Below are 19,024 nucleotides of genomic sequence, written 5' to 3' on the forward strand. Positions count from 1 at the left end.
ATCCCAACAATATGTTCTAGTGCTATGACCACCTTTGTTCATATTGTTGTATTTATTTAAGGTTACGTCGCTTTGTCGTCATGCCATTTTTTTTTATTTTTCTTTATTGACTTATTTGTTTGTTTTACAGGGATTAAGATTATAACACCATGTGGACTGCTGTACCCTTTTTTTGATACGTTAATCTATGCTATATTTTTGTTTTGTTCGCACATTGTTGTCCATACAATGAAATTATATTCAACTGTCATACAAGTGAGGGGTTAGCTAACTATATAACCAGGTTAAATCTATCATTCGCTACAATGAAGAATTGCCTGTACCAAGTTCGGAACATTACAGTTGTTTTCGATTGATGTGTTTGCGCTATTTTTATATAGTATACAACTATTTTTCTTAAAATGTGAATATTATTTCAAGAACCAGTTAAAATGATGCTACAATTTTTGTGTTAACGATATTACAGCAAACCACATTGACGTAATCGTATTGTACGTTTACCTTTTTAACCAGTCATTGTATAAAATATTTTTTATGCACTATGGCCATGTTCATGTATCCTGCATATACACTTTTGAAATCCAAGAACTTGTCTTCAAATAAACATAGGATACCGTTAAGTATTCGAAAGATATGTGATCTGAACTATCGGTTTCAAATGACGCAAATGAAGGGTTTTGTTTGTAAACGGTAATTTTGACTTGAACAAATTGGCACAAATCCAATAAAAGAAATTCTTAACTCAAAGGAAAATCCAAAACGGAAACTCAAACGTAAGCAAGAATCAAACGCTCAAACACATCAAACTGAAGGATAACTGTTATATTTTGATTACACAAAATGCGTTCTCCTAGTAAAAACGAAATGATATATTCAATTACATCACGCTATAGTTATTATCACCCCGTATAACCCCGATACAAATGAATCCGGACGTTGACGCGTTCGAAGCGATAAGCAGGACAACATTTGGGATGACAATAACTTTGAATGCCTCTCTAGAACTTATTTGAGTATATATAAATATGTCAATGAACATGTTAGTATCTTTATTCAATTATACAGTTGTTGTAAGTTTTAGATATTGTATAAAACGTTTGATTAAACTGCTAGATGCAAAACGCACAGACATGGTGCAATTTCATACGGTTTACGATGTAAACAATGCTGAATATCTTTTCGTGCATACACCTTTGAGTATTAATACCTTAAGCAATACTAAATAACTATACATTGAATTACTACGTGCCTTCAAATGTGCCCTAGAACTTAGAATAAACACAATATCATACAAAATAAATTTTCTCTGACTGTATTGTTCGTTCCACCAAATGTGTCGCGTTCGTTGTGCGTTTTGAAATAATCACTGTACAGTTCGTTGACAAAAACCGTAACAAACACTTTCTTGTCAAGGTTTTCGAGATGGTGTCGGCGACCCTTTTTCTGTATTTTATTGTAAATGTTTATCTGTTAACTTAGTCAAAGTAGTTGAACTTAAAATATCTGTCATACAAAGCCAAAATTGAAATATGTAACTTGCGTACATCTGCATGGAATGTTTCTATTGAAAATTGAGACTTTCAATGTTTTTCCAGATGAAATGAAAAGTTAATAAATATATTCCAGAGGAAAGAAAGTTTCAAAAAGTATAGTACAGTCATTAAAACTTTAATGACTTTCTTTTCACAATTTGAGGCTCTTCCAAATGCCGATGTTGGTCCAAATTCGCCTAGGCGAAAGCAGACATACATGAAGGAGCTCGTTGAACTTAATTTGCCGAATGCCATAGATGGCATTCCAACTGCTTTAATTTTTTTATTACTTTTTTTTACATGCGGAGCTTTGTAGATGTGGTGTGATGGCCAGTGAGACAACTGTCCATCAAAGTTTAAATGAAGTTGGCGTATAAACTATTATAGTCCAATGTACAACATTTAACAATGAGGAAAATCTATACCATACAGTCGCCTAAAAAAGGCCCCGATATGAAAAAAATATATGAAAAAAACGATTAAACTAACGGTTAATAATTTATAATTTATGAAATGAGAGATCTATATAACCAATGCACTGCAAGATTCTGACGTTGGACCGACAAAACAAAGTGCGGCAGGTTTAAACATGTGAGCCCCCAACCCTCTCCTTAACATGGAACACTGGTGTAACAGCACAACATGATAAAAAACTTCAGTTGCAATTGGCTAAACTCAAAATGTCGGTACAAGGCACAAAAACCATATACATAAAATATCGACAAAAGAGTAATTGTAGTAACTGATAGTTATTTCAAAGCGAATTACAACAAAGAAGTAAATCGTGTATCCAAATTGTTTTAATCAGTATATCCTACGCTTTTAGGTAAAGACGTAATAAAACGCACGAACTTGTGCAATGCCAAATATGAGCAGTATCGAAAGGATGTACGGTATTATGAGTTCTCATAAGTGTGCGTAAATTATAATAATGTTAAGTGATGTTTTGATTTAACAGGTAGAGCAAAACTTTCTATATTGTGGCCAATTGTTTTTTTTATTTATGAAAGAATTTGGTGAAGGGTGACTGGGAGATATACTATAAATTATGATCACTTTGGTCTTTTTCCGATCGGCAGTAAAAACTGACTGAAGTTGGCCACCCATTTAGTTGTGTGGGATGTAACAGTATACAGTCACGTCCTGTCCGAATGGGAATATAAAATCCAATGTCTCGTGTAAAGAGAGTACCACGCTAACTACACAGTACGAACCCCTGCAAAAACTTCAAGAGAGGTCTATAAATAGCCTGTTGAAAGGCACCACTTGTGTCTTTATGAAATATACATCATTTTGTCCAGTGGCAATCCAAACGTCCCTGACGTAATTCCGGAGGGTCTCCTCACAGGACTTACATGTATGTGTTGCTTCTTTGTGCTTATCCTGAACATGCATGGCATATTTGCAAGTGATCGTTAAGCAACCAACAATCAGCCATTACGTACGCGTGTCATAAACAAATAAAAGGGTCTATTGTTAAGTACCAACAGTAAAGAAGAAACACAGCAAATGTCTAAGGTTAGGTTGGTGATTGATGCTTTGCTAACCCATAATTTACCAATGACGCCAAGGGTAACTGGGGGATATAAATATGGTCCCTGTGGTCTTCTTTGAAATTAATCAAAATTTGAATGAAATGCATATGGGTGAGTATAGACTTTAAAGGTGTTTATAATAACCAGAATGACCTGACCAATCATTTAGATTTTTGCACCACAGTAGAAAGACTGTAATGTTCGAGGAATTTAAGCATTATCTTTATACCATAAAAATTAAACAAACACAAAAACATAATTAAAGAAAGCAAACCAGTTAATATTGAGTGTTGTCTCTTCATCTTTATATCTTCACATTGAAGTAACTGTATTTTTATTGATGGCTATCAGTTACATGTTCCTTGTATACACCTATTCTTGAGCCTTAATGTAACTCTATGGTAATCTATGACCCCCTTGGACCCGCCTCTGAGATTCAGGCCAAAAGGCTTAACCTATAATCCATTGATTATATTTGATTACTTTCTATATCAAATAGAAGATGCGATATTGAAACAGCTCTTCGCAAGAGACCAAACGAAACAAAAATGAACAACTATAGGTCACCGTACGCCTTTTAAGGTTCATGTGGACCCTATGGCTAAAATGGCCGTATTTTTATCTCAAAATTTTCTCTGAGTACAGGCACCCCTGTGTATCTGGAAAAGTTTTAAGGCATAGCATGCCCTAGATAAATAGAATTCAAATGCATTGTATGATTTAGAAAATTCATAACTTAAATGGATTTTGCAGTACACTTTTTTTCGTATCTGCAGAAGATGATAAAATTAACAAACAGTTGAGTTTACCTTGATATTGTCCACTCAGGTACACAGTTTAAATAACCAATTATTGTCAGGTATCTATTGTCCATCTAATGTCCATGTCAATTAAAAATGTTCACTTTAATTTTTACCTATGGGGAAGTTCTCAAACCTGTTTCCCAACTTAGTTTATTTTGGCACCTTCTGGAGGAATGAAAAAAAGTGAACGGCAAAATCCTGGTAAGTTTTTATTTTTCTAAAACATACTTAGAGTTCATTTATCTAGGGCATGCTATGCCTGAATTTTTTTTTACAGATGTGCAGGTTTGTCTGTACTCAGAGAAAATTTTGAGGTGAAAACACGGCCATTTTAGCCATAGGGTCCACATGAACATTAACAATGAAAAAGCCCACACCGCTATTAAGCACACCGAAATAACAAATGTAGTCAGTGCATACGAGAAAACTAATGGCTCAATTTTTGTACAAAAGTCACACCGTGGAACAAAAAAATATATACAACCACTGAATTACAGGCTCCTGGCTTTGGACAGGCACATACAGAATATGGCGGGATTAAACATGTTAGCGGGCACCCAACCCACCACCTAACCGTTCATTGACTGTTGTATGGTAAACACTTCCAAATATGCTATGAAATTAGAAATCGGACGTGTGTATCTGTATGCTTTGTCATAGTTGCATCTGTTGAGTTATTGTATTTTCCTACCAATTCACACTTTTGTATACATGAGGATTTTTTTAAATATAAAAATTTCCTCCAAGTGTTTTTCGACAATACAACTGACATTATGGGATGCTGTCTGCATGTTATGATGGTAAATTATTATTTTCAAACAAGCATATTGGTTATAATCATCTAATACATGCAAAATTCATTGACATTCGCAATATTTTGTCAACGAAGCGTACAGTATAAAAAGGTGTAATGACAACGAAGCGTACACAACATGAAAATAGAGACATTTTAAAACGTGTATTTTTTTGTTTCTAGATACAACATAAACAAACGATCTTTATAAGTTTGTTAATTTATACTATGAAGTTTTCAAAAATGTAAGTTTTAAAAACTATGAGGTACGAGAAACATTAAGTTTTGAATGTTTAAAAATACCAAGCACGTTTTATCATTGATATCGTCGTGCGTTTTTTTATGTTTGTATAAAAAAAAATGTCACATTTTTGAAAAACCTTTTAGTAACTCATAAGTATTATGGCAAATAATATATTGGCGCAAAATATACGAAGAATAGATATTGGATTGTCTTTAAAAGTATGAATTCCTTACTGTCTGAACTCAGTGCTATACGGTGTGCTCGACTCGAACGCGTCAACGTCCGGTTTCATCTGTATCGGGGTTATACAGGGTGATTATTATGATTCTAAATTAAGAAATTGTTCAAACCTCCGAAGGCTATATGGGTTTCAAAAATTCTGTCCTGTAATATTTTCTGAAGAGAGACACTTACTAACATTATGAATAATGACAATCTAGACCCATTATTTTGACTTTTTACTGAAAGAAAAATGATATTCATTATGGTCATGTGTTTTGCATTCGGAATGACATACGGCGACCACCATTTTGACATACACTTGAATTTATAATCGTCATAATGGTATTACCGTACAAAGAAAACGCGAAGCTCTGGCATAGTACTCTTCATTTAGTTTGATTTCTACCTTTTGTCTACTTGTTTATATTGGATTAATATGAAAAATATAATAGGGTTCCATGACAGAACGATCATAAAACAAAAACGAGTTCAACATTGCCAATAATAACAGTGATACCTTATTCCATCGCTTCCTAAATTTTGCTTTACATTCACTAAATCAGTTTGAAAGTATAAATCAAAGAGATTTTCAGGATAATATTGAAAAAAGCGGAACGAGGAAAAGACTCACATTTTTTCCAAACCATTGACTAAATGTCCTCCCTTACTGCTATCAAAAAACTCGTTATTGACTATTTTATTAAGCTTATGTAAATAATGATATTGATTATTTTTGGAGTGTTAAAATTATTTCGAGGGTTTAGATAAAATACGTGTTTTTGATGGTCCTTTTAATTTCACAAAAGAACCTTCTCTGAGTACCATTATGACACACTAGTCAAAATAACAATTTCATTGCAGTACTAGTAACTCTTATGCTTTGAGTCATGCACTCATATATATAGATTTATTTGAACATTTCAGATATTGTTTAAACATCAGGCTAATTCATTATTACCGCCTACAATTGATAATATTTCACATCTGGCGTAAAAACATCTATCTTACTTTTATTACGCTGAACTCGGTTTTATAGTTGTTTGTTTGAGAATTCGGTCGCTTTATTTTCCATTTGTACTTCTTTTTAGCTAAACAAACAAACATTACTACTTAATAAAAGAAAGATAAAAATGATGTTATTGTAATTTTGTTTGGTAGTTAAAAGGATATTAATTAACCGAAAATAAAAATGAAAACTCTAAATTTGGCGGTTTAAACTGAGAATGCTTTTAACGGTTCTAGTACTAAGTACGTGGGATAGTCTACGTCATACGTGTGTTCATTTGTATAATAGTCTTGATACAAAAAAAAAATATAATCAGTCGTTTTTCGATCGTCAATTTTTCCTTTGCAACACCTTTGAAACTAATTATTTACTAAAAACCTTTTTTTGGGAATATATTATTCCGATACAATTAAAGTCGCAATTTAACTGCGGCAATTCTTCACCCTGAGTTTATACTATATAAATACTTTCTATCACATTGCATTTCTGGTAATGGAAGTTTCTATAAAAAACTGAATCGGTTTAGGTGTTATACCCCAACTTATATACTGCTCGTAGTCCAATCATTAAAACTAAGACAGATTTGCAGAATTAGTAACGTTAACTAAAGCGTACAGTATAAAAAGGTGTAATGACAACGAAGCGTACACAACATGAAAATAGAGACATTTTAAAACGTGTATTTTTTTGTTTCTAGATACAACATAAACAAACGATCTTTATAAGTTTGTTAATTTATACTATGAAGTTTTCAAAAATGTAAGTTTTAAAAACTATGAGGTACGAGAAACATTAAGTTTTGAATGTTTAAAAATACCAAGCACGTTTTATCATTGATATCGTCGTGCGTTTTTTTATGTTTGTATAAAAAAAAATGTCACATTTTTGAAAAACCTTTTAGTAACTCATAAGTATTATGGCAAATAATATATTGGTTCTAGTACTAAGTACGTGGGATAGTCTACGTCATACGTGTGTTCATTTGTATAATAGTCTTGATACAAAAAAAAAAATATAATCAGTCGTTTTTCCATCGTCAATTTTTCCTTTGCAACACCTTTGAAACTAATTATTTACTAAAAACCTTTTTTTGGGAATATATTATTCCGATACAATTAAAGTCGCAATTTAACTGCGACAATTCTTCACCCTGAGTTTATACTATATAAATACTTTCTATCACATTGCATTTCTGGTAATGGAAGTTTCTATAAAAAACTGAATCGGTTTAGGTGTTATACCCCAACTTATATACTGCTCGTAGTCCAATCATTAAAACTAAGACAGATTTGCAGAATTAGTAACGTTAACTAATTTAAACGTTTACTTATGATATAACCTAAAGTAAATATAATATTCATATATCTGAAGTTTACAAATGATTGCACTTTTGAAATCAGCTTTCAAGATTAACATGACTGTGTTATTTTTTTTTTCAACCTCGTTCTTTCTATCGTCCACTTTCCTTTGCACCACCTTGAAAACTAATTATTCACTTAACACAATCTTTATGAATATATTATTTATTTACTAAACATTACACATTTAAACTGCGATAATTCCTTTCCTTGAGTTTATACTTTTCAAATACTTTTTTCACTTTGAATTTCTACCAATTGGAGTTTGAATCGTTTGAGGTGTAATACTACCAACTCAAATTATATCACATCCAGTTGTCCATGAAAAAGGGATAGAAAAATATTCCCTTTAAATCAACAGTGGTGGGAAATTAGTCCCACATTTCTTTGAAGTTATAATTTATCTTAGGTTTTTCAAAGCACCATTATTTTATTTGTTTTGTGTTTTTATACAATACTTTGAAAATCTGATGTTTTATGGTTACTAAAGCTTGTACACAGGAAATAAAAAAGGGTGACCATTTGATTGGTTTAGCTGCAGTGATGGTTATTGTCTTATATATAATCAAATAGTTCAGAAAATGTTGTCTGTAATACTAGACAGGTTCAACTTTACTCACACGTCAAGAATTTCTTTGTTTCAAATCAAAATACATTCTACACAATTTATTTAAAAGTGCAAATATAACAAAGACTAATAAAGGTAAAATCATGGTGGTATTATACCTTAAACAATAATCGATATGTTGGTTTGCACATTGAATGTAGGGAAATACTCTACTAAAATCCAAAACAAATCATTTTTTCTATTGATGGTAACACATTGCTTTTCCGTACTAATTACACCTTATGTAAGAATTCTGGATTTTGATTGGTTGATAGCCCGCGTACTTTCATCAATTTGATGTTATCAAATGAATATCGTTAATTTGTTAACGCCGCCGGGGTATTTGCCGAAAGGATATGCCTTTTGCACCCTCTCTGCCGTGGTGTTTTCCAAAAAATACTCTATTCGACTGGACGCTTGTAACGTCACGATCATCAATGCGTTTTTGAACATTAACATTCTGTGTAATTAAACAGATATATCATGTTCTTGAGGGGTATTTGCAAAAAATACCCCTGTTTAACATGATATACATATTTAGAAACTTAATCAAACATGTCAACAATAATAACTAACGATGTTGTTAATAAGCAGAGATTGGACTATTTACGAGAAGCAACGTATTCAATCACGAATAAAGAATGGTATATAAACCTCGGAAATTATGCAAACTGGTATTGTTTTTTGTTAATTAAGATTTGATTTAGGTACTTAATTTCATCTACATTTCTCCGTTACTAATGCTTTTATGGATAATAAAACGAAATTGATTTTTTTACCACTATAAGCAACATTTTTTGCTGGTTTTATATTTTGTTGTAGTTTAATCTAAATAAAAATAGTTCTTTTTTCTACTAATCTGTCCATTAAATCTTGTGCTGATTAAAGAGTTGTGGGAGAAGTAATAATTGACACTGTTAATCGCCAGAGGAATTGGTATAGACAGACATGTACAAGATTACAATTATTAATTTACAATTTCTCAAGGCAGTCTAACGTTTTTCATCCCTAGTGCCTTGTTTCAAATACCAGGTAGGCTTAATTTGGAGAAGCACAGGCAGTTTCTGTAAAAAGTTCAAACGCAGATATGAAATTAAAGATAGTTACTTGGGTAAAAAAGGTCCGAAGTCTAGTAATCAATAAAATTTCAAAATAAATAAAGGAGTAGGTTCAGTAAAACTCCTTTTTGGCCCCAAAATATGGCAGTTTTTGAAAATTGTTAAACTGTAATCTTTAAGCTATATTTTTAAAAGTAAAATGCTTCTGCTGCATAACTATGAGCTGTTTTTGACAATATAATGCACACATATCGCGTTCTAGCTTCAATCAGTCATGCTAAATTACTAAAATCTTCAAATTGTTTGCATTTTGGTTAATTTTTGGACCGTTTCCGTCTAAAATGAAAGTGGCCGCTTTCGTGTTCATTGATAATATTGAAACGTAAGTTGTATTTGATGAAAATACAAAACATATATAAAGATTGAGAATGTACACGGATGTGGCCACTTTGATTTTTTGAGAAAAACCATCTGAAAAGTGACGTTTTTGGCGTATTTGATAGATTTTTCATATTTAAGCTTGAATCAGAGCATTTTTATTGACGTAATAAGTTAAAATATTTCACATAAACTAATTGAATCAATTGAAATAGACACTTAAGGGTTTAAAAAGTGTCCAAAATCTTTTGTTAGATGAACTTGAAATTTCAGGCCAATATCGGACCTTTTCAGATAAAGAAAGGCAACAGTAGGGAAACGCATTAAATATAAGAGGAGAACAACGACATAACACCGAAACGTAACACACACAGAAACGGACCAAGCATCAGACAAAACACAACGAGAATAACAAATATGACATGAAAACCAAATACATGAATTTGGGATAGACAAGTACCGTGCCACGTCTTATCTCAATATCTCAAAAATTAGAGAAAACACAAACGACTCAACGTTAAAATGCAACACACACATAAACGAACAATAATATAACAATGGGCATCTTCCTGACTTAGTACAGGACACTTTTAAAGGGGAATAAAAGTGGTTGGTTGAACCTGGTTTTGTGGCATGCCAAGCCTCGCACTTTAATGGCAAAGTTAAATATAACATTGAGATGACAACATAATATTACAGGACTACAATACTACAATACAAATAAATAGGAGAACATATAAGACAAAGAAAAACATGATTAATAGATAACAAAAAGCATCAGGTTTAAAATTCAATACGCCAAAAACGCGCCTTGTACACACAAAAATCAACAGTGACGCCCAGATATAAAAGATTGAATGTGAAAAAAGTACAAAGTTGTACAGCACTGAAGATCAAAAGTTGAAAAGGTTTCGCCAAATACGGCATTGTTTTATGCCCGGGATAAGAACATTCTTATTTTATAGAACAATTCATGATATTGCAAACAGTAAATTTTATCAAATGTATATGAAAGAGTTAACATAAAGAAACTGAAGTATTAACTAATTACAGAAAACTAAACCCGAATACATAACGCCAAGATATAAAAGACCTACTCCTTTGAAAATATTATCGGAATTAACGCTCTTTTTTTATTTTTATTTTCTACGTATTAGACATACTTTTTTTCATACTACAAGGCTCGGTTTCCTAATTGTAGTAAATTCTTCATCGTCTCGTATTTGTTTTTAATTTCTGCTTACTATTGCCTTATATTGCCCTAATTTCATGTGTTAAATAACTGTTGTTATTATATTTTAGGCCTTAGGACCAGATATTATATACCGTCTTGATGAATCTGTCTCCGGTAATTATATCAGCGCTGGTTCAATTCTGCCTGGGATTAGGGTGGTATGATGGATCTGGTTACCATATATTCACCACTAAATACCTGAAGAAACACATACCAAGGACATATCACTCATCAACTTTTCCATTATGGAAAAAACATTTTTTCTGGAGAAAAAGGCGGATGGCTGAGACGGGAAGTAATTATAAACAAAATGATGTTTTTCTTTTCAACAGAATACCAGCCAGGAAAAGATTTTTTCAATTTTCACCTTATTTTCCAAGTCATTCTGAAAAATTAAGAAGCAAATCAAATTCTGAAGTTCGCAAAGATAAATCTAGAGTGAGATTTAATGACTTAACATTCTATAGCAATGACTATGCTAGTAATGCATTTGTTCGTCGTAACTTTATTCGTCCACCGTATTACATGTTTCATTTAAAGTCTCCCCTTATGTATTTAACACATCTAAATGACGTAGGTCATATGCATTCAGGCACGTCCGAAAATCAACCAACAAATGTTAACAAAGCAAGAGAGTTATCCAGAAAGCCTCTTTTAGAAGATAGCTTACGTTTACTTAGAAGTAGAGGTAGTACTAGCTTAGATAAAAACTATGAGTATACTGATCCTATGTTAGTTCTTGAAAACAGTAATACAAATATTTTAAATACGGTAGCTAATTTTAGAGGGAAACAACATTCACAAATTATTAATCCTGTATCGAAACTATCGACAAATGAAGAGAACTTTGAAGATAGACCGAACAATGTTCCACAGCAACAATTTCAAGCTTCACGATCCGTATTTGAGAATTTACATGAAACTATAAATGACAGGATATTGAGACCGTATCTGAAAAGCACAGATGTCCAACAATTAAAAGAACATGGCTTTGGATATTTCGACCAACAAAAACCAGACAACTCTAATAAAAATGCTGAAACTTCACATCATTCCAACACTGATTTGATAAAAGCACTTAATAATGGTAACGATATTGAAAGTTCTGTTTCCAATAATAATGGTTTTCTAAGTAAAAATGATAACCAACTTGACACCTTTATTTTAAAAAATCAAGATTTGTACTTTGAAAATGAACATAGTAAACATTCTGGTGTTTTGAAAATGGATATACATGATGGTAAGGATAAAGATTATCCACAAGAGCCGACTATTGAAACATTTCTTCCGTCGAGTAATTCAGGCTTTTTTAAAATGGATGCAGAATCTGAAACTTTTCCCGAAAAACATCCAGGTTTTTCGGATAAGGATATCTTATTAAAACCAACTTTAAAAGAAAATGCAGGAACGCTAACAGAATCAAGTTTTGGTAAATTAAAGGATTATCCATATTTTCCAATAACTTTTCACTCGTCTAACCTGGCAAAACCGACAGCGCAGTATGAAAACCAACACTCTAAACACATGTTGAACAGTTTTGGAGATTTTGACACAGAACAAGAATTACCTAGTATAAATGAAAAATCCTTCTTGAAACCATTATATAATAATAATCATCCCAAATCCAGATCAAACCAATTAGGTTTTCAATCTTCTATACCAACAGAAAGAACGTTATTTAATCCAAGCAACATACATTTCCACAATAAGCCTTTAGAATTTCCAAATCAAGGATCAAGATCATCTCATCTGATGGACGGATCTGATACTGGTAGCGGATTTCAAGATAGTACAGGTGGAATGTTCGTAAACATGGCAGAAGAAGGGTCCTTTAATAATGAAGATGTAAGTATAATTCGTGTAACCTCATTGACTGTTTTGAACTTAACGACAAGCAACAAAATGGCTTCAGTGCCAACGTTGGCTAAATAGGCCAATCATTGCATCAGTAGCCAGTCAACGGTAAAGTATTGAGTTCGAAAACCAAACACCTCAGGTGCACTCCATTCCAATAGGATTAACAAAGAATTGTCTGATTATTTGCCAAAGTTCGCTGGTATCTCCGGTCAATTCGACCCCAAACAATAAAGATTAACCACCACGAAATAGCACAAAAGTGCTAAAAGTATGGTAAAGCATTCTGTCAATTAAGAAACAAGACTGCTTATATCAACCTTCTACCCTATTTTGCCTTTGAATATTTTATATCACAACTCAAAGATTGTATTTGTTGATTTAATATTTTCCATTTATAATTACGGATATACCAAAATATGTATTCAAATCTGAACTTAATCTAGTTTTTTTCACAGACAATGTGATTTTAAAAGATAGAATTATTCCTGTTATTAAAGCGGGAGGTTTGGCATGCCACACAACCAGGTTCAACCAACCAATTTTATCCTAAAATTCCCTGTACCAAGTCGGTGAAATGGTCATTGTTATATTATCGTTCGTGTCCGTGTGTGTTACATTTTGGCGTTGTGTTTCTGTTGTGTTGTGGTTCTCTTGTATTTTTTGCGTTTCCCTCGGTTTCAGTTTGTAACTCGGATTTGTTTTTTATCCATCGATTTATGAATTTTGAACAGCAGTATACTACTGTTGCCTTTATTTATTTACCTTGTGAAATGCTATTATACTTTATCAATATCAATTAATATGGTTACTATAAAATAACCCATTATAACGGCTACTGATGAACAATTATACTAGTATAATAACAAAGCTGAATACATTGACAAATAATATTTCAAAACACGGAAAATAATATGAACTTTTTCATAGGTTATTTCATGATGAATAATATGTTAAATATGAATCTTATACACAATGAAATCAGGAGCAAGAAAATCAAACCGGACTTCATCTAGTATTTCATTTTCATTAATTGTTTTTAAAGTAATTTAAAATTTGATAACAACTGTAGTATGAAATGTAAAATTATTTAATAAATTATGTGAGAACCAATGTTTTTTTTTATGGTATAACGAAAATTAAATGATATTTGATTATAAATCTCAGCAACTATTAAACATATAAACCGTTTCCCCGAGGCAGCCGATTTCTTCAATAAAAATCCACAATTTATGTTACCTTTAAAACGATTGTAGGATTGAATGTCATCAATTTTGTATTAGTTCGCTAAATCCGTATAATACTATTAAGTAAACGAATGAGGATGGCACAAGGCGGCCATATAGTTATCTTTAAACTGTTGGTTTGTTGTATTTTTACATTGATTCTTTTTCTCCGAAATGAAAAGATAAAAATAATTTGTTACGAAAAATGTTACCTAATATTAGACTTTCTAACTTACTCAAATTATTTCATGGTGTCAGCTCTGCAAGAGCAATCTCTACAATGTTTTGTCATCTTTTTCTGACTTTATTAATTCTTATTTAGGACAGGAAATTAACGACGTACACAACTTTTTTTCAGAGTGGATGTAAAGGTATAACCACACAGACATGCAATGATGACAAGGAGTGTAACTGTTATGGAAGCTTCTTTTGCATTGAAGGAAAATGCTCAATGATGACAGCATCAAATAGCGGTATAAATTTAGCACATAAGTAATTTTAGGTTTGAACTATTAGAAAATACTAGAAAACATCCGCGAAATTGCGGGCATATACAGCTTGTAAACTGTTGTAGGATGAATTTTGGTAAAAGATATTATGACTGGAGAATTCTATATAAGGTATCAAAAACCCTCTTTTTTTTCCAAAGTCCGTTATGCGTTTCCTTTCTGTTAAATTAAATTATTTTTCATGTGTCTAGCCTTATACCACAATTATTCTTCCCCTTTGCTACAATGCATTTTTTTGTAAAAGTCAAATTAAATTAAAAATTTGCACTGCTTCAAACATGAAATAAATAAAAACTGCTTACAGCATGTATAGACTATCATTATTATAATAACATGTGCTTCCAGGATAACCCATCAGTGCTTTCTTTTTGAGAGTCCTATTAACATGCCAAATGGTAGGATTTGAATCTCGTATACATGACTAATGCTCATTTGAGGGGTGGTATTAGGTCCTAGTTTAAAAAATATTTAAAAATAAATAAAAATATAGAAATATATTGACTAGTTAATCAAAAACTTTCAATTTATGTTTACTGTCTTTCGCATTTGGTTTTAAATTTATAGTTACCTTTACTAGCATAAAAGTGTATAAGATTTCGGCATCTTATTTAATCATGAAGAAACAAAACATTCCTTTCAATTGTGTTAACATTGAAAATGGAAATGATGGCATTTTTTTTAATCTGTACAATAAGAGATCTAGACGTACTCTCTGTACGTTTCCCTTGTTCAAGTTACAGAAATTATTATCTGTAAATTAGATTGTGGTTTACAATTTGTCAAAACAGGTTAATTATTGTCCTGATTTCAATTATGAGTAGGATGTCCATATATATTTAAAAAAAAGGGAATCACATCAGAAATGCACAATATTTGATTATATTTAAAAGATAATGGTATATAAAAAATATCATTTTGCGATAGTTTTGATTTTTTGTGCAAAATGAAAGATGCGTTTTTAAAAACACATTTTTTATTTCAACATCGTCTTTTTTAAATTATACACCTACCAAGTGTTAAATGTCTTTTCTATCTTGTATAAACAAAATTACGTCACAGAAATTAGAGAAAAATGAATACAACTCTCAATCCAAGTCACAATTTTAAAAAGTTAACAAAAGAGGGGCGAACGATATCAGATGGACAGTCAAACTCATAGATCGAACACAAACCGACAACGCAATGTACTACAATTGTAGGTCAAAATACGTCCTGCAACATGGAACATTAGATCACCCAAAACAGCAATGTATTACAGACCCAAAAATGATAAGGGTAAAACAATACTGACAGAAAAACAAACGGTCCCATCTATGTAAATAAAAGAAGAAAGGAGGATCAGTTATGCACCCCACAAACAAATGACAACTCCTGAAGATTCGTTATTTTCTTAATACCGGTGAATAAACTACAGGGTGTAAACGTTGTAAACTTTTTTAAACAAACGTAACCTCAAAGTGGAATAATAACTTGTCTTTATGGTTGGTCCCGATTAAAAAAAATAGGTGGCATAATTATCTAATGGCTGAAGTTTATGACATGGGTATCAGAATACACCATTTACACTCAATGTTTTACTTGCAGATGATACAGCAAAAAGTGGACAGTTCTGGGAGTGACAACGTACAGCACAGAAAACATTTGTTATTAAATTGTTTAAAATTGTTTACTGTTTGAAATTTAAAAAAAATATCTGTTAACTTGTAACGAGAATGTCAAAAGTATACAAACACGTGTTTATGAATTTTAATAAATCTTTTCCGACGGTATTTGTATATTATTGCAATTACATGTAGCTACAAAGGGGTCGATGCAACGAGGATGTAACATTCACAAGGCTAATTATATAAGATTCAAGTACAAGTTCATAACACTACAATATAAAGTAAAATTAGATAACGATGCTAAAATGTGTCAATCAATTATTAATCTACATGTTCAGATACAAATTATACACAGCTGTAAATTTCTGTGACTTTGAGCATATAGTCAAGCAGCAAGATGGACATTGTAAACATATAGTTTACATTATGTATAGGATATACCTAAAAGACCTATATACTGTGTTATTTTCATACTTTGAACGACAACATTATTGTATATCTCTACATGTGTGACTTTTACATTCTGACGTCAAATGTGTGATTGTTCGACAGTGTTTTTTTTTTATCTAATCATTCGATCCCAGTACTTTAATCTTTCAATCCTTTATGGGCGTATTTAACATACATACATAAAATGCAAATATAAAAAAAGCAATGAATGAGGTTGTTAAATTTGATTTGTGCCTATTTGTGTTCCTTTGTTATATTTTGGGTTGTTATTATGGTTAACACAATGTTGACTGCTGTACCACTAATTTTGATATTTTTACCCATTATGTCTGTTTTGTTTTGTTCACGCATCGTTGTCAATATTATAAAACTTGATACGACTGTCGTACAAGTAAGAGGTTTAGCGCTATAAAATAAGTTCAATCCACCATTTTCTACATAAGAAAATGCCTGTACCAAGACAGGATTTCAACATGACGTGCTTAGTCTCTTGTGAAGAGTTGTCTCATTGACAATAATACCGCATCTCCTATTTAATACTAACGGAATAACATGAAAACTTTACTGAACGCGCCCTAGTGCGTTGAAAGTATAATGCCTTCTTCTACATGTGCATCAAAAGCATTGTGATTAACCTATCAGTCAACAAATTTATAAAATCAACCGTTGTCAATCAACAAGTCGAGTGAAAAACAACTGCCATATTCCTGACTTGGTACAGGTATTTGTTGAAAGTTGTTGGTTCAATTGGTTATCTAGGAGAAAAAACACCAACTAGTATGACAGAATGTAGTAATAGTTCATCAGAAGAATTAAGACTGCTTGTCATGCCACTTGTAAAGTAAAATTAAGACATATCATCCGGACAACCAATCTATACTGTGACTGACCATTAAACTTATTTAGTGTCGATTTCTGTTAATATATAAATATAGACCCAGCGGTGCATGTATTTTTGTCAGGACGCCACTGTGGTTTAAAAATTCCATAATATTTGAACATGCAGCTACGCGACTAATCAATTAAGATAACCATATAAATGGATAGAAAATATCCATTTTACTTACAAGATTGAGAATGGAAAAAGAGGTGAAGAACGTAAAAAATATTTTAATATCATCTGCTTGTTACCGCTGAATGAGCATACCTCATCACAATACTTTACTCATACAAGTGAAAGGTTTATGTATCTTTAAAAAAAAATTCAATCGACGATTTTCTTCATAAGAAAATGCCTGTACCAAGTATGAAATATGAAAGCTGTTCCCCATTCGTTTGCTGTGTTTGAGCTTTGATTTTTTGCCAGTTGATTAGGGACTTTCCTTTTTGAATTTTCCTCAAAGTGCAGTTTTTCTATAATTTTACTTTTTAAATGCTAAAGTTAAATCTAGCTTTAAAAAAAATTACAACTTACTTATATATACTATCTATACATACGACCATTTAGTAAGTGATTTATAGAATTCAGTGTACATAAATGATATTTTAGAATGTTTTACGTTAGTACCTGGGACTATTTATTTATATGTATGTTAGTATAATAGTCCCAGTTAGTACCAAAGAATCTATTATTTTCTATAATCTCTGATGATAGTCAATCTCTTTGAACTACTGAAAGTATAAAAATCAATATAAAATGAAATTCATAACAGTGTGGTCGACGGTAAAACGTTTATAAGTAATTGTACTGAAAAATATACCTATAACTTATTTGTCGTTGGCGATGATTTTATGCTCACTCAGTCTATCGGAAGCCTTCAAGTGGGGATTTAAATAATCACTTGTTACAAATTTTGATACATAACATGAAACTTTCTTTTCACAAATCATTTAAGGAATTTGTTTTAAATAATTTTTATTCAATCACTTACAACAGTTTCACTTTTAAGAATATTAATGTCCACAGCTGATATCAATAAATAATAATAAAAAAAAAAGTTTATTCATGGTAAAAAAAAAAAAAAAAAAATTTAAGTTAATGGGGACCCGCTTTATTTCAGAAAATATCTTACTGATTTAGAGAACAAAAACTTCTACGTTGTGATCATTTAAGAGGGCCTACTATTTATTCAATGCTAACCATGTGGGATTTTTTTTAATACCATAAATCGATTCGTTCATTCATATATTTGTTTATTTGCCTTGGCTCTTTAAGTCCAACACACAACTTCTCACGAAATTGGTATTTTTTTTACATACATTACATCCATGTGATGTATTCTTTTCATGGAGAATGAATGTTGCACCTTATTTAATTTGTTGTCGTTTTTTTTTTTTTGTGTGTATCATTGACGTATAAGACAAGCTGACACTTCTTTATTCAAATTTAAAAACATACGAGATGGCAATTATGACACAAATAACTTTATTAAGCTTACAGCAGAAGAAAGATAATGGACATTGCTTTTATAGTCTACTAAATATCGAAGTCACAAAGTGGTCTTTTTAAAAATGATGTAAATTTATAAAGGAAACAACAAACAAAATAGTTCGAATATTTATATTGGAAAAAGTAACGGTGTGTAAATCATAACAATTATTTTATTTCAATGAAAATGAAACTGTTGATTTTTTTCCGCTGCGAGCAAATTTTTAATTTTGGTCGCATTTT

General features: G+C 31.6%; 1 protein-coding gene across 1 annotated transcript in view; it reads left to right on the forward strand.

The window, feature by feature from the left end:
* Window positions 1–16,128, forward strand: part of LOC134708629 (uncharacterized) — a 30,451-nt gene extending 14,323 nt beyond the window's left edge. Inside the window, exons 2-4 of the mRNA XM_063569279.1 lie at window positions 10,839–12,615; window positions 14,209–14,323; window positions 15,944–16,128. Of these exons, the coding sequence (XP_063425349.1) occupies window positions 10,870–12,615; window positions 14,209–14,323; window positions 15,944–15,978 (1,896 nt within the window). The 5' untranslated portion in view covers window positions 10,839–10,869 and the 3' untranslated portion in view covers window positions 15,979–16,128. The remainder of the gene's footprint in view (window positions 1–10,838; window positions 12,616–14,208; window positions 14,324–15,943) is intronic.
* Window positions 16,129–19,024: the final 2,896 nt, after the last annotated feature.

This window comes from Mytilus trossulus, chromosome 1, assembly GCF_036588685.1.
Source record: "Mytilus trossulus isolate FHL-02 chromosome 1, PNRI_Mtr1.1.1.hap1, whole genome shotgun sequence".
Classification (NCBI taxonomy): Eukaryota; Metazoa; Mollusca; class Bivalvia; order Mytilida; family Mytilidae; genus Mytilus; species Mytilus trossulus.